The 27,780-nt window shown below is 33.0% G+C and overlaps 1 protein-coding gene across 1 annotated transcript in view; it reads left to right on the top strand.

Annotated features, from left to right (window-relative positions):
* Positions 1 to 27,780, top strand: part of CSMD3 (CUB and Sushi multiple domains 3) — a 1,170,241-nt gene that overhangs the window by 1,028,592 nt on the left and 113,869 nt on the right. Inside the window, exons 39-41 of the mRNA XM_049093360.1 lie at positions 24,406 to 24,524; positions 25,803 to 25,872; positions 27,480 to 27,596. Of these exons, the coding sequence (XP_048949317.1) occupies positions 24,406 to 24,524; positions 25,803 to 25,872; positions 27,480 to 27,596 (306 nt within the window). The remainder of the gene's footprint in view (positions 1 to 24,405; positions 24,525 to 25,802; positions 25,873 to 27,479; positions 27,597 to 27,780) is intronic.

Raw genomic sequence — 27,780 nt, 5'->3', positions numbered from 1 at the left:
ATCTATTGCAAATGTTACACAATATGGATAATTAATACCTCTGTAGCTCACATAATTACCTTCTTTTTTTTCTTTGTTCTTTCTGTGTATGTGAGAGAGAATACTTAAAATCTACTCTTTTATCAACTTGCAAGTAATGACACAATATTAGAAACCATTGTCACCATGTTGTATACTGGATCCCCAGAATTTATTCATTTTATTACTAGAAGTTTATATCCTTTGACTCACATCTCCCCATTTTTTGCACCTCTTATCCTCTAGCAACCATCATTCTTCTCTTTGTTTCTAAGATGCAAGATGAATGAATCATTTTTAAGTTCCACATACAAATGAGATCATATTTGTTTTCTCTGTCTGACTTATGTCACTTAGCATAATACCTTTGAGGTCCATCCATGATGTTACAAAGGCAGGATTTCCTACTTTTTCATGACAGAATAATATTTAAAATTATATACACTATACTTCTTTATCTATTCATCCATATATGGATACTTAGGTTATTTCCATATCTTGGCTATTGTGAATAATGCTATAATGAACATGGGAATGCAGATATCTCTTTGAGATCCTCATTTTATTTCTTTTGGTTATATACCCAAAAATAGAATTCCTGCATCATATGAAATTTATATCATTCATTTCTTGAGGAACCTCCATATTCTTATTCATTCTGACTATACCAATTTATATTCCCATCAACAGTGAGCAGGGATTCCCTTTTACCACATCCTCAGCAATACTTGTGAACTATCACCTTTTTTATGACAGTCATTCTAACAGGTATAAGGTGACATCTCATTGTGCTTTTGATTTGTGTTTCCCTTGTGGTTAGTGATGTTAAACATTATTTCATGTACCTCTTAGCCATTTGTATTTCTTCTTTGGAAAAATAGTTATTTGGATTCTATGCCTATTTTCAAAGTAGATTTATTTTTGTGGGCTTTTAAAAATTTATTTTGTTGTTGTTTGTTTTGCTATTGAGTTATATGAGTTTCTAATATACTCTGAATACTAATGCCTTCCTTATTAGATATATTGTTCGCAAATATTTCCCCCATTCTTTAGGCTGCCTTTTCATTTTGTTGTTTCTTTTACTGTGTAGAAGGTTTCTTTTTAAAGATTTATTTATTTTATTTTAGAGAGAGAGCATGAACAAGGGTAGTGAGGGGCAGAGGGAGAGGAAGAGAGAATGTCCAGCAGATTCTGCACTGAGTGCAGAGCCCAACATAGAGCTCAACCTCATGACCCTGAGATCACAATCTGAGCTGAAACCAAGAGTCAGAAACTTAACTGACTGTGCCACTCAGTTGCCCCAGAAGATTGATTTTTAATTTGATGTAGTATTACTTATTTATTTTGCATTTGTTGCTTATACTTTTGGTGTCGTATCCAAAAAATCAATGCCAAGACATATGTCAAGGAAATTTTTTTCTATGTTTTCTCCCAGGATTTTTACAAAATTCGGTTTTATTCCAATTCTAATTATTGTGAGTAGTGTAAGATAGGGTGCAATTTCATTTTTCTGCATATGATTAAACAGTTTCCCCAACACCATTTATTGGGAAAAACTACGGTTTACCCCTTGAGTATTCTTGGTTCCTTTGTTAAATGTTAGTTGGCTGTAAATGTGAGGGTTTATTTCTGAGCTCTCAATTCTATTACATTGGTGTATGTGTCCATTTTTATTCCAGTATGGTATAAAAATGCTATACTATACAGTATGGTATAAAAATACTGACCAATTTTGTGCCAGTATGATACCATACTCTGACTACTGTAGCTTCATAATAGTTTGAAATAAGAAAGAATGATGCCACTAGCTTTGTTCTCTTTTCTCTGGATTGCTATAGGTATTCAGGGTCTTTTGTGATTCCATGAATTTCTGTCTCTGTGAAATCATGCCATTGGAATTTTGACATGAATTGCATTGAGTCTATAGATGGCTTAAATGTGGTTACATTTGTTCCCAAATTTTATTGTTGTTACTGGTTATGCTATTGTAAATGATATTGTTTTCTTTCTTTTTCAGATATTCTGTTTTTGGTTTATAATAACACAACTAATTTCTGAATGTTGATTTTTTTATCCTGCAACTTTATTAAATTTGTTAATTAGTTCTAGTAGCTTTTGGTGGAGTCTCCAAGATTTTATAGACATAAGATTGCATCATTTGCCGACAGAGACAATTTTACTTTCCTCTCTGGTTTGGATTTCTTTCATAATTACTTTGGATTGGATTTCTTTCATAATTACTCTGGATAGAACTTCCAGTACTGTGTTGAATGAGAGTCATGAGACTGAGCAACTTTAGTCTTGTTCCCTTAGAGGAAAAGCCTTCAACCTTTCATCATTGAATATGATGTTAGCTGTGGGCTTTTCATATATGGCCTTCATTAAGTTGAGGTTCATTCCTTTTATACCCATTTACTTGGGAGTTTTTATCATGAAAGAGTGTTTTGTCAGATGCTTTTTCTGTGTCTATTGAGATTATCACATGATTTTTATCTTTCATTCTATTAATGTGATTAATTGATCTGCATGTGTTGATTATTTTTGCATCTCTGGCATAATTCCCAATTGATGGTGGTGTATATTCCTTTTGAGGTGCTGTTGAGTTGCATTTGCTACTATTTTGTTAAAAAAATTACATCTATATTTACCATGGACTTTGTCCTGTCATTTTATTTTCTTTTAGTGTCCTAATCTGGCTTTGGAATCAGGATAATTCTGATCTCATAAAATGAGATTTCGAATGTTCTCTCCTCTTCAGTTTTTCAGAAGAGTTTGGGAAAGACTAGCATTAATTCCTTTTTAAATGTTTGGTAAAATTCACCCTTGAAGCCTTCTAGTCCTGGGCTTTTCTTAATTGGAAGGCTTTTGCTTAATAATTTAATCTCTTGTCATTGATCTGTTCAGATTTACTATTTCTTCATGTTTTAGTTGGTAGGTCATATGTGTCTAGGAATTTGTCCATTTCTTATAGATTATCCAATTTTTCAGTAGATTATTGTTCATAACAATCTCTTATGAACCTTTTTATTTCTGTGATATCAATGTAATGTCTCTCCTTTCTGGTTTTGTTTGTTTGAGTTATCTCTGTCTCTGTCCCTCTCTTTTTTAGTTAGTCCATCGAAACCTATGTCAAATTCGTGTATCTTTTAAAAAACCAGATCTTCATTTCTTTGATCTTTTTTAATGTTCTTCTGTTCTCTATTTCATTTATTTCTGCTCTAATATTTGTTACTTCCTTTATTCTGCTAACTTTTGGCTTAGTATATTATTTTCCTACTTCCTTGAGATATAAAGTTAACTCATTTATTTGAGATCTTCCTTTTTTTAAGATTTTATTTATTTATTCATGAGAGACACAGAGAGAGAGAGAGAGAGAGAGAGAGAGAGAGAGAGAGGCAGAGACACAGGCAGAGGGAGAAGCAGGCTCCTTGCATGGAGCCAGATGTGGGACTCCATCCTGGGTCTCCAGGATTAGGCTCTGGGCTGAAGGTGGGGCTAAACTGCTGAGCCACCCAGGCTGCCTGAGATCTCCCTGTTTTTTTAAATGTAGACATTTATTACTATAAACTTCTCTCAGAACTACTTTGGTGTATCTCACAAATTTCAGCATATTGTGTTTCTCTTCTTTTTGTTTGTTCATTTAGAGATATTTTTTGATTTCCCTTTTGATTTGTTCTTTCAATGATTGGCTGTTTGTGAGTGTAGGATTTGATTTCCACATATTTGTGAATTCTCTGGTTTTCCTCCTGTTATTGATATCTCTAGTTTCACACCACTGTGGTTGGAAAAGATTTTTGATATGATTTCACTTTTAACTTTGTTAAGACTTCTTTGGTGATATGATGTATACTGGAGAGTGTTCTGTGTGTACTTAAGAAAAAAAAAACAAAAAACAAAAAGCGTATTTTGCTGCTTTGTAAGGAATGTTCTGTATAGGTCCATTAGGTTTATTTGGTCTAAAGTATAGTTCAAGTCCAATATTTCTTTAATGCTTTTCTATCTAAATGATCTATGTATTGTTGAAAGTGGAGTACTGAAGTCCCCCACTATTATCGTTGTCTATTTTTCCCTTCAGATCAGTTAATGCTGAACTGACTGGGCCACCCAGGAGCCCCAATTTGCATATACATTTATGATTATTATATCTCTTTGATCAAAAAATCTAATTATCATATAGTGGCTTTATCTCTTGTTACAGTTTATATTGTCAGATGTAAGTAGAGCTACCACTGCCTCTTGTGGTTTCCAAAAATCTTTTATTATCCCTTCGCTGTGAGCATATGGGTGTCCTTGAAGTTGAAGTGTCTCCAGGAGGCAGCACATAGTTTTGTTTTTGTTTTGTTTTGTTTTAAATCTATTCAGCTACTCTATATTTTATGCTTGGAGAATACCATCCATTTACATTTACAGTAATTATTTATAGGTAAGGACTAGCTAATACCATCTTATCAATTATTTTCTGACTTTGTTATAGTTCTCATGTTCTCTTCTTTCTCTCTTGCTCTTTTCCTTTGTGAATAGATGACTTTCCATAGTAGTATGCTTTGACTCCCTTCTCTTTATGCTTTGAATATCTACTGTGAGCTTTGCTTTGTGGTTACCACGAGACTTACATAAAATATCTTCTAGATATAACTGTCTATTTTATACTAACAACTTGATTCACATAATAAATCTCTGTTCTTTTACTCCCCACTTCATGTTTTTGATGTTACAATTTATCTTATTTTTTGTATTCATTGACAAATTATAACTGTAATTATTTTTAAAACTTTTGTCCTTAACTTTTATTCTAGAGTTAAGTAGTTAATATACCATCATATTAGTACTTTGAAATTAAATATATATTTATCTTTACCAATGTGTTGTATATTTTCATGTTACTAATTAGTGTCCTTTCATTTCAGCTTGAGATACTGCTTTCTGCATTTCTTGTAAGATGGGTCTAGTGGTGATAAGCTCCATCAACTTTTGTTTATGTAGGACCATCCTAATCTCATCTTTCTCTGAACTCTTCTAATGGACTACTTTATTGTATAGAGTATTCTTGCCTGAGAGTTTTATTCTTTCAGCACTTTGAGTATAACATTGCTCTCAGTTCTTGTCTGTAAGTTTGTCCTGACAAAGTCACTGATTGCCTTGTACAGGTCCCCTTATAAATTATGAGCCTCTTTTCTCTTGTTATTTCTAAGATTCTCTCTTTGTCTTTAATTTTTGCCAGTTTTATTATAATTCATCTTGGAGAATATATTTTTATGTTGAGTTTGTTTGGGGGCCCCTGACTTTTATAAACTTGGATGTCCAAATCTCTTCCCAGATTTTACAAGTTCTGTGCCATCATTTCTGTAATAAACGTTCTTTTTTAAAAAAGATTTATTTAGTTATTTGAGAGAGAGAAAAAGAGAGAGAATGGGAAGAAGGGCAGAGGGAGAGAGAGAATCCTGAAGCAAACTCCTTAATGAGTGTGGAGCCTGATATGGGGTCGATTCCAGGACCCTGAAGTCATTACCTGAGCCGAACTCAAGAGTCAGGTACTTAACTGAGCCACGCGAGCGCCTCACTGTAATAAACTTATTTCCTTTCTTCTTTATTCTCTTTAATAATTCATATTGTGAACAGATCTCTTTGTTAAACTTTTATTTTGATCATGTATTGTTTTCTTGATTTTAAAGAATTATTTTTCTGTGGGTTTCTTTGTAGCTTATTGGGCTTCCTTAAAACAGGTATCTTGGATCATTTTTCAGGTAAATTACAGATAACGGTCTATTTTTATTCTTTTGCTTGTAGACATCCAGTTTTCCCAACATCACTTGTTGAAGAGATTATTCGCTCCCCATTGTGTATTTTTTCACCTTTGACAAAGATAATTTGATGTGGGTTTATCAACTGGATTCTCTATTCTGTTTCATTTATCCTTATGTCTATCTTTATGCTAGTATCATAGTGTTTTAATTATTGTAGTTTTGTAATATATTTTGATGTTAGGCAGTGTGAGGTCTCCAGTTTTGATCTTCATTCTCAAAATTGCTTTGGCTACTTTGGGTCTATTGTGGTTCCATATAAATTTTAGGATTATTTATGTATCTCCTTCAGTAAAAAAATGCCATTGGGGTTTGGTAGTTATTGCATTGAATATGTAGATAGTTTAGGATATTATGGACATTTTAACAATAATGTCTTCCAATCCATAAACATGGAATATCTTTCAATTATTTGTATCTTTTTTCAATTTCCTCTATAAATGTCTTGTAGTTTTCCATATCCAAGTTTTCATTTCCTTGGTTAACTTTATTTCTTAGTATTTTATTCTTTTTGATGCTACTGTAAATAGGATTGTTTTCTAAATTTCCTTTTCAGACTTTGGTGTTAATGTATTGAATTTCAAGTGATTTCTGTTATTTTGTAGACCAACCTTACAGAATTTATTTATTAGTTCTAACAATAAATAAATTAGGAGTTAGGGTTTTCTACATATAAGATGCTGTCACTTGCAAAAAGAGATACATGCATACATACTTCTTCCTTAATTTGAAGGCCTTTTTTTTTCCTTGCCCAATTTGTCTGGCTAGGCTTCCAGTACTTTGTTGAATAGAAGTGCTGAGAGTTGGGCATCCTTGCCTTGCTCCTGCTCTCAGAAAAAAAGCTTTGAGTTTTTTGTTTGTTGGTTTGTTTTGTTTTGTTTTGTTTTTACTGTTGAGTATGATGATAGCTGTGAGTTTTTAATGTATGGCCTGTATTATTTCAAGGTACATCCATTACATCTAATTTGCTGGGAAATTTTATCATAAAAGGATATTTGAATTTTGTCAAATGCTTTTTCTGCATTTATTAAGATAATCATATGATCTTTATCCTTTAATCTATTATTGTAGTGTATCATATTTAATCTGTCAGTTGAACCATCCTTGCATCCCAGGGATAAATTCCATTTGGTCAAAGTGTATAATCCTTTTGATGTGCTGTTTAATTTGGTTTGCTAGTGTTTTGCTATGGATTTTTGCATCTATTTCATCAGGTATGTTACCCTATAGTTTTCTTATAATATCTTTGGCTATGGCCATCAAGGAAATGCTGGTCTTAAAAAAAATGAATTTGGAATGGTTTCCTCTTCTTCAGTATTTTGAAAATTTGAGAGGGATCAATGGTAATTCCTTAAATATTTGGTAAAATTTACCCATACAGTCACCTGTTCCTGAGCTTTTCTTTGCTGGGAGGGTTTTGGTTACTTTTTAAATCTATATGCTAATTATTGATCTATTGAGATTTTCTGTGTCTTCATTATTCACTGGGTAGATTGTATATTTCTAGGATTTTTTTTCTTTTTTTTTTTTTTTTTTTTTTTATTTATGATAGTCACAGAGAGAGAGAGAGAGAGAGGCAGAGACACAGGCAGAGGGAGAAGCAGGCTCCATGCACTGGGAGCCTGATGTGGGATTCGATCCCGGGTCTCCAGGATCGCGCCCTGGGCCAAAGGCAGGTGCCAAACCGCTGCGCCACCCAGGGATCCCTAGGATTTTTTTTCCATTTTTTTATGTTATTCAATTTTTTGGTGTGTAATTGTTTATTCCTTAAGATCTAAAGGATCTTATTTAAGATCCTTAAGGTTTATTCCTTAAGATCTAAAGGATCTTAATATCTTTTTATTCCTATGGTATTTTTTTTCCTATGGTATTCCTATTCCTACGGTATAGTACAATGTAAGAGAATTGTAAGAGAAAGAGTACTCTTTCATCATACTCTCTTCTCTTTCATTGTAAGTATTGTCTAATTGTAAGAAGAACTGCATTCTGTAGATATTTTATTTTATTTTGATTTTTATTTTAAAAATATTTTATTTAATTATTCATGAGAGACACAGAAATTGAGAAGCACAAACACAGGCAGAGGGAGAAGCAGGCTCCATGCAAGGAGCCTGATGCGGGACTCAATCCCAGTTGGATACCCTGGGCTGAAGGTGGCGCTAAACTGCTGAGCCACCCAGGCTGCCCATGATTCTGTAGATATTTTAAGCCTGTGATTGGACTAAGTGACTTTTCTGGTGGCAAAGAAAAATATATACTAATTGCCCAACTCTTTACAAAACTTTTAGAGACAAAAATGGCTTGTGAAAAAAATGGCACATGCACCCTTCTTATATATATGACATGATTTTTTTCTTTTTTTTTTTTGCTACATAAAATTATCACAAGTATAATGGATGGTTGTTTGGTAATTTTGGGTTTATGTACTGTCTCCCTACAATGTAAGCTTCTGGAAGACAGAGTCTGCCATTAGCACAGGACCATTTAGGATATCTTTTTGTCTGTTGCACTAAGTACAGTACTTGAATCTTATTAAGCATTCAAAATACATTTGTTTGCTGTGATATAACACCTAGAAGTAGAAGATAAATATATAATGTTGGCATATATTATCAACATCTCTAAACTTATACTGATGCTAGTGTTCATTAAGGCATTTAGTACTTAGTCAGTATACTTTTGTAATTCTGTTGGCTTCTGCTGCCTGAAGGTATCACCACTAGGTATTATTTCCTCAACATCATTTTTCCAGACCACTCAATCTATCACCATAACATCATTACCTACACTGGAAATTTTGATAAAATAGAAACTCCCCATGGAAGGGAACAGAGGTTATAATGAAAGTTGTATACTAAACAAATACTGGCTAATTGATTTTGGACAAATGTTTTTGGTTTTATTTTGAAGTTCACTTTCCAGCTATTGCTCACCTCAGATACAAAAAGTGTATCATTGTAATGTTAATAGATGACAAATCAGTTAAAGAAGATTCATTCATGCATTCTTTATTCAACCATAAATATATGAAACAGCTACTATATATTAGACACTATGCTCAACATGGAAAATGCAAAGATAAATATGTCTGCTTTCTTTGGGTAGATCACAGTCTAGCAGAAGTTACAGAAAGGTAAAGTAATAACACGGTGCCATATAGAAACAGGGATATTTATGGTAGAGTGCACAAAAGTGGAAACTAATGAGCTCCTTTTGGGCAGTTCAGGAAGTACTTCACACAGGACATGACACTTTGGTGGAGTCTTAACAAATAAGTAGGGATTTTACAGTTAGACAAGAAGGGTTGGATTTTTTTTTTTTTTGAAGGGTTGGATTTTTTAGCATGAAAACTTCATGTTGAGACAGAGCTATGACATATGGCACATTCAGAAGTACATGTAGTTCAGTAGGACTAGGGTGTGAGTTCTGAGGCAGCACTAAGGAAGAAGGCAGCTTCTATTGGCAGGGCTACTCCTGAAAAGTGTAGGATGTCATAATCAGAAATTTGACTTCAGTATAGATAATACAGTTAAAAAGCTGTATGTTTTGATAGGCATTCATAATATAGATTACAAAATTATCATACAAAGAAATTAAAGGAAGTTTTTTTTTTAATTCCTTGTATAGATTTGTATGTTTTGATAGGTGTGTTTTGATAGGTATTCATAATATAGATTATGAAATTATACAAAAAAATTAAAGGAAGTTTTTTTTAATTCCTTGTATAGAAATTTTGCATTTATAAAATGATTTGTTGGATCCCCAAAAGTCCTTTATTTATACAAGATATATAAGATCATTAAAAATTAATGGAATAGTTTACCTAATTGTGTCTAGTTTTTCAGATGATTATTTTGGTTAGAAACTCTTTTTTTAAAGATTTTATTTATTTGAGAGAGAGTGAGTGAGCACAAGTGGTGTGTGTGGGGGGGAGGGATGGGGGAGGGACTGAGGGAGAGGGAACAGCAGGCTCCCCACTAAGCAGGGAGCCCATCTCTGTCTCCAAACTCAATCCCCAAACTCCAACCCTCAATCCCAGGACCCCAAGATAATGACCTGAGCTGAGGGCAGCTGCTTAATGGACTGAACCACCTGGGCACCCCTTGGCCAGAAACTTTTAATTATGTTCAATAAATGAAGGAAATTGAACCATAACCAAATCAATAAATAATAGGTGTTAATAATACATATCAGCTTGCTTTTTAGAACAAGTAATTGAGAGTTTTATCTCACTGATCTCAGTGGAATTAAATTTCACAAATTTAGATCTTGAAAACTAACATCTTTGACAGAAAAGACATACTAGAGATATAATCTAAGCATCTTTAATCATGATCTCTAATTTAAAAAGTAGAATTGAATACCTAACTATGTCAAGGATAGTCTGATGACAGCAGTAGAATTAGAAGGTAAGGAGATCAATCTCTGGCCTAGTCAAGTGTAAACTTTGTTACATGACATTTTTTTTTTTTTGCCCTATAAATTTGATTTACCCTACTATGTTTGAGTTATTTCCATAAAATGATCCATCAAGGAATGCTAGGATTTTCTAAGTTAGTTATCTGGATCAAGTTCAAGAATGTGGCAAAGAATTCACCATTGGTAATGAATGAACATAAGAATAAATGATGTATTCATGTAAATATTAAATGTTCAGTTGCTTTAAAAAATAAGACTATTCACAGGGAATGGCATTTAGTTGTTAGCTTTGAGTACACATAATCTGAAGTAAATATTCACAAAATGAAGCTTTGACTTCAAACTGATCCCTAGATACTTCCTAACAATTAGTAGATATTTTGATTTTCCACTTGGGAGAAAAACAAAGAAAAAAGCTTGGCATTATATATAGGCAATCTAAGGACACTATTAACTGTACTTTTCAAAAGTCACAAAGTGGAATCCTATTAAAAGATGATAGGATGACAACCAAAATTTGTAAGCATTGTGTTGAGGGTCCTTAACGCATAAAACAATTTGTTGGGTGCCTCCTTTAACTGGAACAAAATTCTAAAAAAAACTTCCTGGATTAAAATAGATATAATAAAAAATACCCATACCACAAAAAGCATGCAAAGTTATATTAATTTTTATCAAATTATAACTTAATAGAAGAAGTTAACTATTCTTCAGGTAGATGAAGACCTTTCTTTTTGGAGAGATTAAATACCTCACTAAATAGTTAGACTTGGTAATGTCACATCAAAATGCTTCAGTTTCATGCGTTGTTTTTAAACAAGTCAATGAATCTAAATTTAAATAGGAACTATAAAGAGAACGTTGAAGAAGTGTAGAGAATAGATGAGAGAAAGTTAGAGAAGATCAGAAAAGCAGGACACTTAGGATAGGGGGACAGATAAAGAGAGGAGAGAAAAGAGAAAATGATAGATTTAGTGGAGAGTAATGAAATCAGTGCCAGCGAATGCCTGATGGTCTTTTAGTTAATTGAGAAGGTTTTTTGGAATATATTCTATGTTTTTCAAGTTTCTTGTCTGATCAGTAAGGACATTTGCAAAATACTGAGTAAGTATAAGAGAATGGGGAGGGGAGGTCAAACTAGGAAATTTAAGTCCAGCTTTACAGGATTAGAATGACTAATAATGTACACTCTAGTCTTCGAGGACAGATTTATAGAACAAGCTATGGCAAAAAAAAATAAAAATAATAAAAATAAATAAAATAAAACAAGCTATGGCAGTATTTTTGGCTGCTTTATTACTAACAGATTGAAAAGCAGTTACAATACATTTGGTGGATCAAATGCTGCCTGGTGCAGCATCCAGCAGGGTAATCTCAAAGCTGTCTGATCTCTAAGTGCACACTCGAATACATCCCTTCCACAAGTGCAGAGAATACATCCAAGCACAGTGGCCTTTTCTTTGTTACTATTATTTTTGCAAATAATCTGTCTTATTTATGGAAAGGGTATTTTAATTTTTGTCAAGTTTTAAATCTTCCCTTAGTGAAGCAACATTTATTTTGTAGTAATCCAAGAATCTTACCACTTGTGGAGGTAGGTTATAATAACTAGACATAAAATTTTAAAGAACTTCATGTTTTCAAAAGCCCCACCTCCCCCCGCCACAATTAGTGATTGAGATGTAAGAACACAATGGCTTCTTCTTGAGGAAACTTGTTTTTTTGTTTGTTTGTTTGTTTTGTTTTTTTTAATGAATATAAAGACTCTATAAAAAAATAAATCTAAGTTTTGATACTTAAAAAAGCAAAATGCTTAAGCAGTTGAATATTAGGAAAATAATGTGTGTGTTTGTCTGTCTGTTATAAACAAGATAGTTATATTAACTTTTCTCCGTTGAGAAGACACATATTTCACTGCAAATCTTTGGTATTTCATTTCTGGCAGCCTCTGAGATACAAATTCTGCCCACAGGGTAACATAAGGAGGGAATCACAATGGGGAAATAACGGTTTCATAATCACTCTACGAATACCACAACAGATGCAGAAGACATTAACGTTTGCTATAAAAAGGACAGATTTCACGTTTGTTTGTTTTGTTTTTAACCAAGGAAGTAGACTCTTCCTATATTCCTAAAGGAAGATTTTATATAGTAAAGGTTTCAGGACACATGGCAGGTGTTCCTCTGTCTTGGAAAATAGAAATTTGGCTGAGATTCCTTCCAGCGAGTGAGTATATTCTGTTTGATTTTCCTGCTCACTCATGAGGCTTTCAGGAAACAAATTCTAGATTATCCAGTGGTACAATTACTAGACAGATATACCTTGCTTTTTATGTACTTGAAAGGTAAATGCTAACAAATAAGCTGATTTTTATCATACAGTGCTCTTTTCCTCTTTAAATTGGAGATCATGACATTTTAAATTAGGAATGCCTGACCAATTACGATTATGATTATGATTAACATCAGAGTTTTCCGGTGTTCCTTGAACCCATTCTATCCCTCCCATGCCTTGGTCTCATTATTTCTAGTTCATTTTGATCATTTCATGTCACTGTTTTCCTATTATCTATTAAAGAAAGGCAACATTCTTTAGCCTTCTACTCCAACAGTAATTTCTTATGTCATTTTTTTTGCCACATGTATTTTGCAATATCTCCCCGCTTAATCAAATGAAATAATTGTTTTCTTTCCTAGATATATCATGCCTTTCCTCTTTCCTCCTCTCTCCATTCATTTCCTCCAGCTGAATGCCCCACATTTCTTCCTTTTCTAGCTGTAACACTCTTAACATATATTATCCTAAATCTTACCTGATCCAATCAGCTCATTCTATGAGTGTTTTTCTTCTTTTCCTGGATTATGATTTCACTCTCTTTCACTCCTTCAATGCTTATATATTTATTAATTCAACAGATATTTACTGAACACTGGTGTGTCAGGTGTAACAATATCTTCTTGTCTTCTTGGAGCTAGCTTATAGTACAGAAGGTAAGGGCAAAAAAGACAAATATATAATAAATTATTAAGCTGTAGAGTACTTTAGAAAGTAAAAAGTCATAGAAAAAGATAGATGGGGAGAAGGGGGCACTCGGGTGGCTCAGCTGGTTGAGCCAACAACTCTTGTTTTTGGCTGAGGTCTCATGATATCAAGGTCATGGAATTGCACCCCTTGACTGGCTCTACATCAGTGGGGAGTCTGCTTGAGATTCTTTCCCCCTGCCCTTGCCCCCCTCTTTATCTCTCTCTCTAAAAATAAATAAATACAGTCTTAAAAAAAAGAAGAAAATAGATGAAGGGTTGAGGGATTTGGAATGCCAAGGCTGCAGAGAGGATGTATTGATGGTCAGAATAGACCTTTTTCACCTTCAAGAGAAGGTGACATTTGAGCACAGGATGGAAGCTAGTGCAGGAATAAGTCTTGCTGATATGTGAGGATAGGATGTTTTAGGGGATAGCCAGAGCAAACACCATAAAGCATAAGTATGAAGAACAGCAAGGAGGTGAGAGCAGGAGGAAATGAAGTGATAGAGAGAGAAGGAAGATGTGGTCTTGTAGGCTACTGAAAGGATATCATATTTCCCTCTAATTGAAATGGGACTCATTAGAAAATTTTGAGCAGAGAAATGGTATGCTCTCACTTAAAGGTACTATGATATTTTGCAACTATGAATGCTTAGGTAATTTATTTTAATTAGCATTCTTGAATTATTTCTCAATGAATGTTAAGCTACTTGAAGGCAGTGTATTGTATATCATTTATTTCTGATATTGTGCAATATTGTATTATTGTTTTTACATCCCTAGTGAATATTTGGTAGAAAATTGAAAAAAAAAGACTACATTTATCCAAGGAAGATAACTATAAATGTGTGTAATTATACTACTTTTGTATAATTGTATATTATGACTTAGCTGTTATCACCCAGGTACCGAAAGTTCTGATAGCCAACAAGCTACTTTTACCAACTATGTCAATTTCTAATAGGTACTTTGTCAGTTACTTATTAAACAAAGAGTACTTGTATAAAAAAAAAAAATCCTTATGTTTTAAAAGTTAAAAAGCAATTTGTTTTTGTACCACTTTGTTTTCTTCTGTATTTTTTTAAAGATTTTATTTATTTATTCATGAGAGACACAGAGAGAGAGAGAGAGAGAGAGAGAGAGGCAGAGACACAGGCAGAGAGAGAACCAGACTCCATGTAGGGAGCCCGATGTTGGACTCGATCCCGGGTCTCCAGGATCAGGCCCTGGGCTGAAGGCAGCGCTAAACCACTGGGCCACCCGGGCTGCCCTTCTGTATTTTTAAAGAAATTTTCTGTGTAGCTGGGTTAAACTCTTTCATAAGGTGTGCTCAATATATAAGAAGAGCCACTTGTATATTCATCAAATGTTTGTTGAGTACCTACTAATTACTAGATATAATTTCTAGGTGTATGAGACAAATTTGCATAATATCTAGCCCTAAAAACCTACAGACTAATTATAAGAACATGTAAACAAGAAATTGCAAAATCACAATATAAACACTGTAAGTATTGTTATATAAGTTGGTATTTCTCGGATAATTGTGCATTTTAGTTATTGAAGTCTTGTTAAAAATCTAGATAAGACCCTACCCCAGAGGATCAAGTCAGTTTTTCTGAGACTCAGCCAACCATTTGCACTTTCACCAGTCTCCCAAGATAACTCTCACAATGACCAAAGTATGAGGACATCTTGTATAATTTAGCTGATGATGCAAAGAAGGTAGTGATCACATCACTACATAGGTGTTACTGATGGTGGCTTCAAGGACAACTTCAGTGAAGGATGAATAGAAGTCCTATTGGCAGGGAAGATTAAAGTGTAGGTTTGGAATTAGTTTGGTACTTTGAAGGGACCTCTCGAAATGTAGGTGGGTATAAGAGCATTTGTTCTGGAATCAGACTTCAGTTTCTGTCTTGATAATGCCATTTGACAGCCATGTGACATGGGGCAATTCCTAAAATTCCCTAACAGCTCAGTTTCCTCATCTGTAATATGGGATAAAAATAACACCCAACCTGAAATATTTTTTTAGAATTAAATGGAGATCATCCGTGTAAAAGTGTTTATCATAATGCCAGGTCCATAGTAAGCTCTCAATAAATGTCATCCTCTATTGCTGATGAGATGAACCCAATGTGGCTAAAATTGTCAAATATTATTTGAATTGCTGAAAGTTACATTAAGGAGGTGGCAGACGTTTTCTTAGAGACTCACTCAAGAGTTTCAATTTGAGTAGTAACATGATTCGTTTTGAATTTTTGAAGGGACTTTTATTTTGGAAAATGGAAAATGCATTGCAGAAAGAGAATAGGCCTCAAGAAAGGGATTACAGCCCTGAGGGAGGGCAATCGACGATGAGCACCAGGTGTTATATGTTGGCAAATCGATTAAAAAAAAAAAAAAAAAAAAGGGATTACTGTAGTTCCCATGAGAAACTCTGAAGGAGGTTATTATGGTTGTGAAAGATTTGTGGACAGTTAGATTTTGGAGATAAGAGAGAGGAAGGAGTACAGGCTAGTTCTTAGGTTTTGGACCTTTTGTTTTGGTTTTTACTTTCAATCATATCACTTTTTATATAATAACAACCTTGCTTCATTCCATTGGAGGCTGAACTTTCAATTCCTTAGGCTTTTTCTTCAATTTTAGATCTTAGCTATAAATTAAATAAACCAAGATCAACAGAACCACTTTCATTTATCTGTAATAATTAGACCTCACATCTTGTAGTGGGATCTAGGAATCAAAAGTATTTCCTAACTGAACTAGTGGTAATGCCAGTATAAATATATGATTTCAAGAGTGAAATTGGTACAGAAACTACATATGGTGCTACTTGCAAAGTAAGAAAAGATTATGCTGTCTTGGAGGTTATAGTTGGTCCATAAATAAATTGAATTAGGGTGTTTTTTCTAAATTACAGACACAAAAAGCAAAGTAGTAAATATAAATTTGGAAATTTATTCCAATTACATTTTTTCTGAAACTTTGATGTCTTATACTGATTTTATGCTAACAGATTCTAACAAATTACTTGATATAAAAACAGGTAGCCAATGTTAATGGAAAAAGTAAGAAAAAAACCCTCAATTTGCTTTCTGTTAATAACAAAAGGGATTGCATGTTGAAGAGAAAAGAGGGAGGCAGAAGGAAGACAAATTTCCCCAGCAACCTTGAAAGACATGAGGAAAACTAAGGCAAACATATTAGAATTCCAGAGTGAAGAGGATACATTTTTCGCTCTCAATAAAGAAAAGCTGAAACATTAACTAATTCTGATTAGTATTTTGCTGTTTTCTGACATGAGTTATCATAAGTTCACATAAAGCTACATCATTTTTTTGTGTTGGGAATGTGTGCTGGTTTGGTAGTCATGTGAATAGATATAATTGCTTTTTTCTAACATATAAAGTATCAAATTTATCTGTTTTCTGATCCCCAAGAGCACTGGGAAGTGGGAATTAATTTTTAAATTGACAATTTTTATTTTTTGTTGTTTATTTGGTTTTGAAAAATGTGACCCTGGTGTAACTGTATGTTTTACATAAATATATTTTTTTGCTAGGAAAAAATGTTCCTAGTACATGGAATGCCATTAAGCATATCAATTGTTAGTAAGCTTCCCAAAGAGAATTTGTAATTTCTAGTTGCTCTGCCACTTGGATACTGTTACAGCTTCATCATTAATAGTTTTGGAATGACAAATTGGTTGTAACATGCATATATAATTTCCTTCACATTTCCTTAAATTTATTGCCATACACGCTTGTATTTCACTAATGGAAAATTCTAGAGGGACATTGGAGCATCTATAAATCAAGGAGCAGCTTTTGATTTTAAAGTTGTATAATGCACATGTTTTAAAAGGGCAAACTGCATGTAGTTATAGTGTTTGCAAATGAAAGGGGGCTCAAAAATCTTGGGACATAGCACTTGGAGGAAGGCAAAGGTCCATGTTACCGTAATGAGTATATTTTTCTATCCTCCTAAACTTGAGAACACTCATGATATATGCCACTAATAATTTTGCTATAAATCCTGCAAAAATATAGGTAGTCCAAAAATATCTTTCCATCCTGTGTAATAGTGGAAGGGCTGGTCTGAATACCCCAAAGCATAAAAGTAGTCATAAAGTGGTAAATGCATAGACGTGTATTCGTTTAACTCTAGCTTATAAGTAACAAAGGATTCAATTCAGCACAATACTTATTTAACTGCTTTCCATCTTTGAGCAATATGCTTAAGAGATAATGCATTAGGTCTTAATGAGTTTATTTTTATAATCACTAAAAATGGTTTCCTCCCTTGGGTTAATTAAATAATTGATTATTTGAGAAAAATAGTGATTTTAAGATTAATTATGTTTTTACTTAAACTAATTTTCATGTTCTAACTAGTTTATGCACATCATCTCATAAAATGTTAATTGTAGAAACATCTCCTGCTCAAATTAAATTATTAATATTTGTCATTTCTAATTTCAATTGCCATTAACAGAATATATTAAATGCAAGTAAGTGTAATTGATTTTGCCAACACTTCTCACTCTTTAATCCTATTAGGCCATTAGTTTTATCAGAGTTTCCTCTTTTCTTTTAATCAAAATTTATTTCATGATCATCTCATTGACTCTTTACCTCTTTGTGGTGTTGACTTGGAGATGGTTTCTGCCTGAATTTCTGAATTCTGGAAACTTTGTAATTTTGTATTCCTAAATGTTCTCAAACTGTATCTTGAGCAAATATCATTGTTCCTGGTCTTTTGGTTTCTCTCCCAGTTAAACCAAAAACATTTTAGCTTATATAGAAGCTTTTGATTTGGGGTCAATCACAAACTTCAAGGTACTTAAGTTCTTGGCAATAATATGATTTTTTAAATATATTTTCTTTATATTTCCAGATTATGTATATAAAACCCATTGATCTTAAACATACTGAAATATACTGTCATGAAACAGAAAAAAATATCCTTTATCTGGAATGCTAAATGACAACCTCACTTCCATGTTTAAAATTACTAATGTGGGGTGGCTGGTTGGCTCACAGGTTGAGCATCTGCCTTTGGCTCTGGGCATGATCCCAGGGTCCTGGGATGGAGTCCCGCATAAGGCTCCCTGCAGGCAGCCTGTGTCTTCCTCTGTCTATGTCTCTGCCTCTCTCTGTGTGTGTCTCTCATGGATAAATAAATAAAATCTTAACAAAAAAAAGATTATAAAACAGTTCACAATGTGTACCCTATTTCCCTTCCAATTTCATTTCTTGATGCCTTTCCTTAAACACTACAGTGTGTTTTAGGGAAAACTACTCCTCCTCTTTACCATAAAAGAAGGAAAAATTCACCCAGTGCTCCTCACAAGCCTCCTCCTTAATAGCCATCACCCATTTACCCATCCGCCTCCTCCTCTCCACTCCAGTAACTCTCTGTTTGTTTTCTATGGTTAAGAGTCTACTTTCTAGGGTGCCCGGATGCCTTAGTTGAACATCAGTCTCTTGGTGTCGCTTGGTGACCCATGTTGCTTGGGTCATGATCATCACAGCTCAGGTCATCATCATCTCAGGGTCCTGAGATTGAGCCCTGAGTTAGGCTTTGCACTCAGCACAATGCCTGATTGTCCCTCTCCCTCTGCTCCTTCCCCTGCTTGAGCTCTCTCTATCTCAAATAAAGAAATAAATAAAATCTTTTTTTAAAAAGAGTCTGTTTTCTGGTTTGCTTCTCTCTTTCTTTTTTTTTTTTTTTAAGTAGGGTTATTCTTTATGAAATAATTATTTTAACAAAGGATGACCTTCATTTACTATGATTATTTCACTACCTGTAGTCTTTTAAGCCAATCTGCTTTCTTGTTTCACAAAGAGTTTCTTTAGAGCATAGTTGCTTATGTCCTCCTCAATCTTTGCATTTCTGGTATGTAACATGATCCAGAGCACAAAATAGGTGCTTAGTAATTGCTTATGATATCAGATTATTTTTAACATTTTATCATTTAACTTAGCATTAAACTGTAGACTAAATTTTGAGAAATATTTTCCATTACTAAATATTCAATTAATTACTCAAAGTAATGCTAAGTTTAATGTTAATTGATGTAAGAACAGTAAAGGAAGTAAAAATTTAAGGATCAAGGTGAATGTGAGTTAAATCTGTACCTCATGTTCCTAAACCACTGTTGCCCATCAGTGACTATTAAGTCAGAACTGTTCCTTCTGAGAAAACTTGCCTACAAATATTCAAGTTACATGTTATGTAATAGGTATTTGACAAATATTTGGTTATTAGATTAATTAATTCCAAGGTACAGTATACCAGCAAAAAGTCTGTGTGCTTGCATTGGAGTTCTCTTTAAAGTAGTAGACCAGCTCATTGAATTCACCCTTTGATATTCACCAACTTCACTGTCCTTTTTTTCAAACTGTTCTTTTATAATGATAAAATGTGGAATGCCAAATGGTAATTCTAGCATATTTTAAAAACCCTCCTATGAGGGTGCCTGAGTGGCTCAGTCAGTTAAGCAGCTGGCCCTTGATTTTTGCTCAGGTTGTGATATCTGGGTCCTGAGATGGGCCTGCCTCAGGCTCTGTGCTCAGTGGGGAGTCTGCTCCGCGATTCTCTCTCTCTCTCTCTCTCTCTCTGCCTGTCCCTCCCCTTCTTACTCTCATTCTCTCTAAGAATAAATAGTAAGTTAATCTTAAAACAAAAAACCCTCATGTAACATAAAGATAGAAATAATACTTATCTTGGGGCACCTGAGTGATGCAGTTGGTTTAAGTGGCTGGCTCTTGGTTTTGGCTCAGGTCATGATCTCATGGTCTCATGGCATGATTGAGCCCCATAACAGCTCTGTGCTCAGCAGTAAGTCGGCTTCAGGATTCTCCTTTCCCTCTGCCCCTCCCCCAGCTCTCTTGCACACATGCTCTCTCTAAAATAAATAAATACAGCTTTAAAAAAAAAAGAAATAATACACGTATACAGATCTAATATTTTGGTCTTTATTTTCAATAAATTTATATGTAGATTGTTATGTTGAATTTGTGAAGGGGGTTTTCCTTTTACAAAACAATGTTACCAGGAGTCTTAGTGGGAATTAAGCTTTCTTCTCCCTGTCTGCCTCTCTCAAAGCATCAAAGATTCATTAAAATCATTATAGAATACTGGAAAGTAATATATGTATATATATATATATATACACATATATATATATAATCAGAATGATCAGATATAAATGATATGATTAAGAACATTTTCTACTGCAGATTGATTGCCTTGTGAATGGAATTGGAAGGAACAGTTTTTGGTTATAAATAAATGGTTATAAATGAATGTTGGAAATGTGAAGAAATGAGGTTTCAGTATTTTCATTCAGGGTAACTGCCTGCAGTAATTTGACAGCAGACGTAACTCTATGCAATTTTTGATATGGATTTGTCTCTGGGTTCATTTCTGTTTGTTTTTGGCTACAACAGCAGATTAATTGATCCAATTCCTATTAAAAATTCACTCAGAGCATATCTTTGATTGCCAACACTAACATTGACACTCATAAAGCTGAAAATGACTCAATATTTTGATTGCCTTGGTTAATCAAGAGAGAATCTGTTGCAACATTTTTACAAAAATTCTTTTTGTTTGTTGATTCTTACAAATAACCTATTGATTTTGTTACTTATGAAGAAATGAAAATAATCCTTAAAAAGACTTTTAAATAAATTTTTAATTTGAAGTATTGTTGAGATACAAGATTATATTAGTTTCAGGTGTACAGCATAAGGATTCAATATTTATATGCATTATGAATAATCACCACAATAACGTTAGCTACTTTAAAATTACCATTTATTTACTCAAAGTTGTTTATTTATTTTAATTGTTTATTTTATTTTGAGAAAGAAAGAGAATGGGGGAAAGGGGCAGAGGGAGAGAGAGAATTTTAAGCAAGTTTAAATGCCCACTCCAACACAGGCCCTGTCTCACAACTCTGAGATCATGAGCTGAGCCAAAATCAAGAGTTGGATGCTTAACTGACTGATCCACCAAAGCACTCCAGAGTTTATGTGTTTAAATAAAAATTGTGAAATGTGAACTACAAGATTTTTAGGTATTTGTGTTTTATTTTCCCTAGTGTACAAAAGATAATTGCAAAAAAAAAAAAATGAGAGGCCATCAGTGACCTTTCTTGCTTAGCTGATCCAACTCATTGTGTTCTTCGACAATAGAAGGGAGTATGTTCTTAAAGCCCAAATTCTTTGTTGGTACTAGTTCACCTAATAAATGAGTGATGTTATTATTTATAAAAATAATTCATGTTTATTATAAAAACTTTGGAAATTCAGAAAAATACAAAGAAAGGCATACAAATTCACCAATAATCTCTTAATCAAGAACTATAACCTATGCTAATGTTTGGTATATTTCTTTTTGCTCATTTTTCTCTGTGATAGTATATATATATATATATATATATATATATATATATATATAAATGTTTGACTTACAAAATTGTTATTACGTAGTTTATAGAGTTTTATATCATACTTTTATTTTATTTTAACATTTATTTATCTGAGAGAGAGACAGAGCAGGGCGGGGGGCAGGAGGTAGAAGGAGAGGGAGAGAGAAACTCCAAGCAGACTCAGTGCTGAGCATGGAGCCAGAAGTGGGGCTCCATCTCAGGACCCTGTGGTCATGATGTGAGCCAAAACCAAGAGTCTGAAGCTCAACTGACTGTGCCACCCAGGCTCTCCAAGAGTTTTATATCACACTTCAAAGTTAAAACTTTTAAAATATTTTACTATGTCAGTATATATTATGTGTAAACCTCACTTAAAAATGTGGCCCTCAATATTGAACCATAGTTTTATTTGTTCCCTTACCAGGAAAAGGAAATCACCACTTTTGAATATTAATAGTTTTCTGTATATAAGACCCTGAATGGAGTACTTGATAGAAAGAAAAGAAAAATGAATGTGTACAAAATTTGGCCTTCTCAGTAAGAATGTCTGCAAGAGTGACCTTAGTGGTAAAGAGTAATAAATGTAGTGTTCAGGACTCCAAAAAACTAAGATTGTACCAAAGGAAGGTGAAATCTTATTTACAAGGCATATATGTTTATATCATAACTCCCCTTTTTGGGATACTCATTAATTCCTGAAAAGAGCTCTATGAAATAAGATAAATTTAATTTATAAGGTCAATTAGTGGGTATTAAAAGAGATTAAAACAAATATAAGACAGTCTCTTTCACATCTCGGATCTCAAAATTTGTTTGGGGAAATGAGACATTAACCCTTAACATGTTAAAAGTAGGTCATAATGTAATGGTGACTTATCTTGCCTCAGTCCCTAAATTCAACATTACAAAATATCAAGAAGTATGGAGTATGATGTATGTTTAAGACCTAGCTTAATCAAAACATAAGCATTGGAACTCTAATCCGTAGACTTACTTAACTGCCCCTAGGACTTCCTCAAATGCATTCCCAAATGACCAATTTATTCTTCATTGCCTTCCTTTCTGATCTAATCATAAATTCTATCAAGTTATTCCTTTAACACATTTTCTATCCCTAAATGTGACCTAATTTGGAATGATTTTTGTCTTCTTTTACCACTGTGTTATTAAAGTATCTTCCCTTTACAGAGCTAAACATTAGTATTTATTAAGAAGTTATCAAAATAGGGGTTCACATTCTTTTTCATACTATTCACTCATCCAATCAACCAGTTTATTTAATGCTTCCTTAAGAAGCTGTGCTCTAAGCTGCTCTTAAGGAGTTTCTCTTCTCTGAGGGGAAATAAATATTGAACAACTAATTTCATAATTATTTATTCATTATTAGTTTATGTTAAACACCACAAAGGAATGTATAAAGTGGTACTATGAGAACATCCATTAAAGGAAAATATCAAGAAGTAAAGGAATGTCTGAAGTATTGTACTTCTTTAGGATTTATTTTTTTATTTTTTATTTTTATTTTTTAAAGATTTTATTTATTTAGTTATTCATGAGAGACACAGAGAGAGAGAGAGAGAGAGAGAGAGAGAGAGGAAGAGACACAGGCAGAGGGAGATGCAGGCTCCATGCAGGAGCCTGACGTGGGACTCCATCTGGGGTCTCCAGAATCACCCTGGGCTGAAGGCGGCGCTAAATTGCTGAGCCACCAGGGCTGCCCAGGATTTATTTTTAATACTTTTTTCATGAAATGAACATATATAGTGACTTTGGAGTGGTAACTGCCTTTTCCTGTAATTTTAAACATGCATTAGATTAGCTTCAAATGTGAATTACAAGGAATTGGATAGTAAACATTGGTTTTTATTAAAGGTAAACAAAGTTCTTAATAGTACATTCACAGATTTGAAAAAAAAATTTTGGCAAAAAACCTCAATTTTTTCAGACTTCAAGTAACTCATTTTAGGAAAACAACATATTTAATGTGCTTTAATTCACCTATTTTGAAAATATATGGTTAGTGTAAAAATAACAGCAAGTGTTTGGATTTATCTCCTTTTTCAGAAATAACTGATTTCAAGTGTCACCTAAACTTTTCAGGTCTCAATGAACTACATGTGTTTCTCCTTTTTAATTATAGTATATTTGGAGAATAAATCTTACTTAAAAATACATTTTAAAGTATTTTATATGTAGTAAGTATCTCTCAGAATATGTCTCACACATTGAAAAGTCCATTTTGTGTGAAAGAAGAAGGAACTAGGTGATACAGACAAAATAGCAAATAATTTTTTGTCATTTTATTAAGAATATTTTACAAATATGATTTCATTTTACTCTCACAATAAGTTACTGTTTTGTTTTTATTTAGGGATTTTCCTTTTAGGAATTTTTAGTTTTTGTTTTATAGTAGGATACATATAGACTCTGAGTTGGAAGAGACTTTAAGTGTAATCACATCATTATTGAATGGTTGGTGCCATGAAAATTCCAAGAAATAATTTTATGTTTCAGTGTTTACCAACTATGGTTTAATCTTGTCCACACTTAAATAGTATTCACAGAACATTCTTAATGGCCCAATGTAAAACCTAGTTTTAATGATACCAGTATTTGATTCTAGTAATTTAATATGCATAATTTAAACATTCATTATTTGAAAGTTACTTATGCTATTATCTTTAAATATTCTCAGCAATTGGTTTAGACTCCTGTCCTGAACCACAAACTCCTAGCAGTGGAATGAAAATTGGAGACAGGTATATGGTTGGTGATGTGGTATCTTTTCAGTGTGATCAAGGATATTCTCTACAGGTAAGGCTATTTTTAAATTATTTTTTGACATGCAATGCTTTTTCAGAGTATTTTAACAGGGTAATGTTTGATAATCCCAAGAGTTTTAAAACAATATTGATTTCAGACTTCATAGTGTAGCCTTAAGTCAAAAGGCTATTCAATTTGTCCATAAAACATATCCATGAGATAAATTACTGGAATGAACTAAATATGGTTTATTCACAAGTAACCAAGAATTATATTTGAATTAAAATTAATCTTCACATGTTTCTTTCTATTCACATAGGATGTAATAATTCAAATCCTGGATCTTTAGAATTTGAAAATAAGAACGAGGTGCCACTTAAAGCATTAAGTGAAACTTCCTTGATAATAAATTTTCAAAATTAGTGAATATCAACTACAAATATATTTTAGAGGGTCTCAAATTTATGGCTGCTTACAAGTCCCCCTAAAGAGTAGATCTATTAAGTACCTACGGAAAAGAGTAGATCTATTAAGTACCTACGGAAAAAAAAATCCAGGCAGAAACTATTTCATATGTTAAGTAAATAAATTCTTTAGAGAAAGCAAAATTAAAAATTAATGATTTATAGTCTTTAACATTAGATTTATAAATTATTAGTCTCAGAAGTACAATCAGATATTTCTGGACTTTATATTTCAATTTATTTTTTTTAAAATATTTTATTTATTTATTCATGAGAGACCCAGAGAGAGGTAGAGACATAGGCAAAGGGAGAAGCAGGCTCCCTGTTGGGGAGCCTGATGCAGGACTCAATCCCAGGACTTCGGGATCATGACCTGAGCCAAAGGCAGACACTCAACCACTTGGCCACCCAGGTGTCCCTTAAATTTCAATTTGGAATTTAATATATCTTAGTTGACTCATTTTAGTATTTTTATGAAGTATTTTTAGTTATGCTTTCATTTATCTCACTTTGATTATTATAGCAATTTATTATAAACAGATATGCATGTAGTCATTTCATTTGCATAATTACAATATTTCAGTAATACAGGTATCAATAGAAAATGTTAAGTTTAAAAACTACAATTCTAATGTGATTTGGAGACTTAATATTTTTACCAGGATCATGTCACTTTGTACATTTTATCATGTGTGTATAATTCCTTTTCTTATGTTAAGTCATACTGAGAATTCCAGCAAAAGTTTAAAAAATATAAAAAATAACAATATATATTTAAGCTGTTTTTATAATGACCATTCACTATGCTTTATTTAATTTAATCTTTTTCAAATGTGTACTGAACTGCATCATCTTTTTTATATAGGGTCATTCTCACATTACATGTATGCCTGGACCTGTAAGAAGATGGAATTATCCAATTCCAATTTGTTTGGGTAAGTTGAAGAAATGTAAATCATTTATAAGCTTTATCAAATATATTTAAAATGGCTTCATGGCACATGACAAAGTCTACGTTGTGTAATTATTTTCTTTTCATTAGAGTTTAGTTTTTTGCATTTTTTCGTAGTTCTCTAATTGTTTACTTAGGATTTTACCTAAATAGATTAATTATGTCATTGCATATAACTGTTTAAAACTTTGATAAATAATGCCTTCTGGAAGGTTGGATCAATTTAAATATCATCCCAGTATTATAGGACACTTTTTGTCTTACCGTATTGTTAGTAGCACCAATTATTACTCTTACAAAATTACTAATTTTTTAGGTGAAATATTACATTTTTAAATTAAATCTGCATTTCCATTGCACATTATTATCAAGGAAAGCATTAGATGGAAGTGATAATATAATAAAATTTAACTAGAAATATTAGATTTCACTATACAGAAAAAACATGATGTAAAACTATGTGGAATACTTACTAGATTTTGATATCCAGTATATTTATATACAAATTTCAGTTAAGGTACAATAGCTATGTGGGGCAAGTGTATTATTCTTTGAGCTTCTGTGTGCTCACCTTTTAAATGGGGATAATAATGTTGAATTCATGTGCCTAATGTGAGAAGTAAATGAGAGATTGTATTTAAAGTATTTAGCACTGAATCTGGAACACACAAGGCATTCAGAGTGGTAGTAGGTATTATAGTGAAAAATAGCCAATAACTAAAGGTTCCAGTAATGGGGGATAGACTTTAAAAAAAAAAAAAAAAAGAAGCGAACATTACAAGGGATATTCAGTGATATAACCAAAGTTTACAATACATAGTTAAGTATAAAAAGGCTTACAATGATTTACAGTAAGCCTATTTTCGTTATATACATACATACCTGTATAAACACACACACACATATGTATTTTTCTGCAGAAGAAAAAAAAAATAAAGGTAAATGAGTAGTAAAATTAGAGAACATTTTTATTTATTTTTCACTCATTTCCCTGGTCTTTGTCTAAATTATTTTAGGAAGAAGGACCGCCATATCCCATGTCTAATATGTGAATCCATCACATATTACCAATAGAAAGTAATCTCCAATAGAAACTAATTTTTTTTCTTAAAATTCTTTAACTTTCTCACACAAAGAAGGAGGAGGGAAGGCTGGGGAAATGGTTCCCTCTTGAATACAGTATTTAAAATGGATGTTGTTGGCTTGATTTTTTTCTAAATTGTATCATCTTTGTAATGAATGAAAACATCCCTAGAAATACTTACAGATAAGAAATAAACTACTCTCTGTGGAAAAGGACATATGTTCCTTGTTTGATTGTATTCACTGCACATGAGCTGATTCTTACTGTGCAATAATTGATTTAACTTGCATTTATTGCTGAGGAAGGAAGTATGTTGTCTTTTTAAGCTATTTTAGAAAATGCATTGTCAATTGATTATATTTGATTCCTAGTGTGTGATGTGAATGAGAGTTGATAATATTAAAATTTATATCAAACAGTTTTAATTCAGATTTGATTAAGACATGAAATGATTTCAAGTAAATTATTCCACTACTCCTGCTTACATGGGACCTCTCATTTTGTAGCTCAGTGTGGTGGTGCTATGTCAGATTTCAGCGGTGTGATCCTCAGCCCTGGGTTTCCTGGAAACTACCCTAGCAGTTTAGATTGCACGTGGACAATAAAGCTGCCCGTAGGTTTTGGTATGTATAGTAAAAGCATGTGAAAGAGTTTTCAGTATCATTAATGCATCCTTATAAAGAAATATCATGATCTAGTAAAAACTCACAAATTATAGTTTACTTTGGGATTGCCTACAGTTTTATACATTGAGGAGTGAAATTTGGATTGCTTGAGCCAAATTAGGTTGCTTAAACCAAACACCTT

This window comes from Canis lupus, chromosome 13 (assembly GCF_003254725.2).
Source record: "Canis lupus dingo isolate Sandy chromosome 13, ASM325472v2, whole genome shotgun sequence".
NCBI lineage: Eukaryota > Metazoa > Chordata > Mammalia > Carnivora > Canidae > Canis > Canis lupus.
This window is presented reverse-complemented; position numbering and strand designations above follow the sequence as displayed.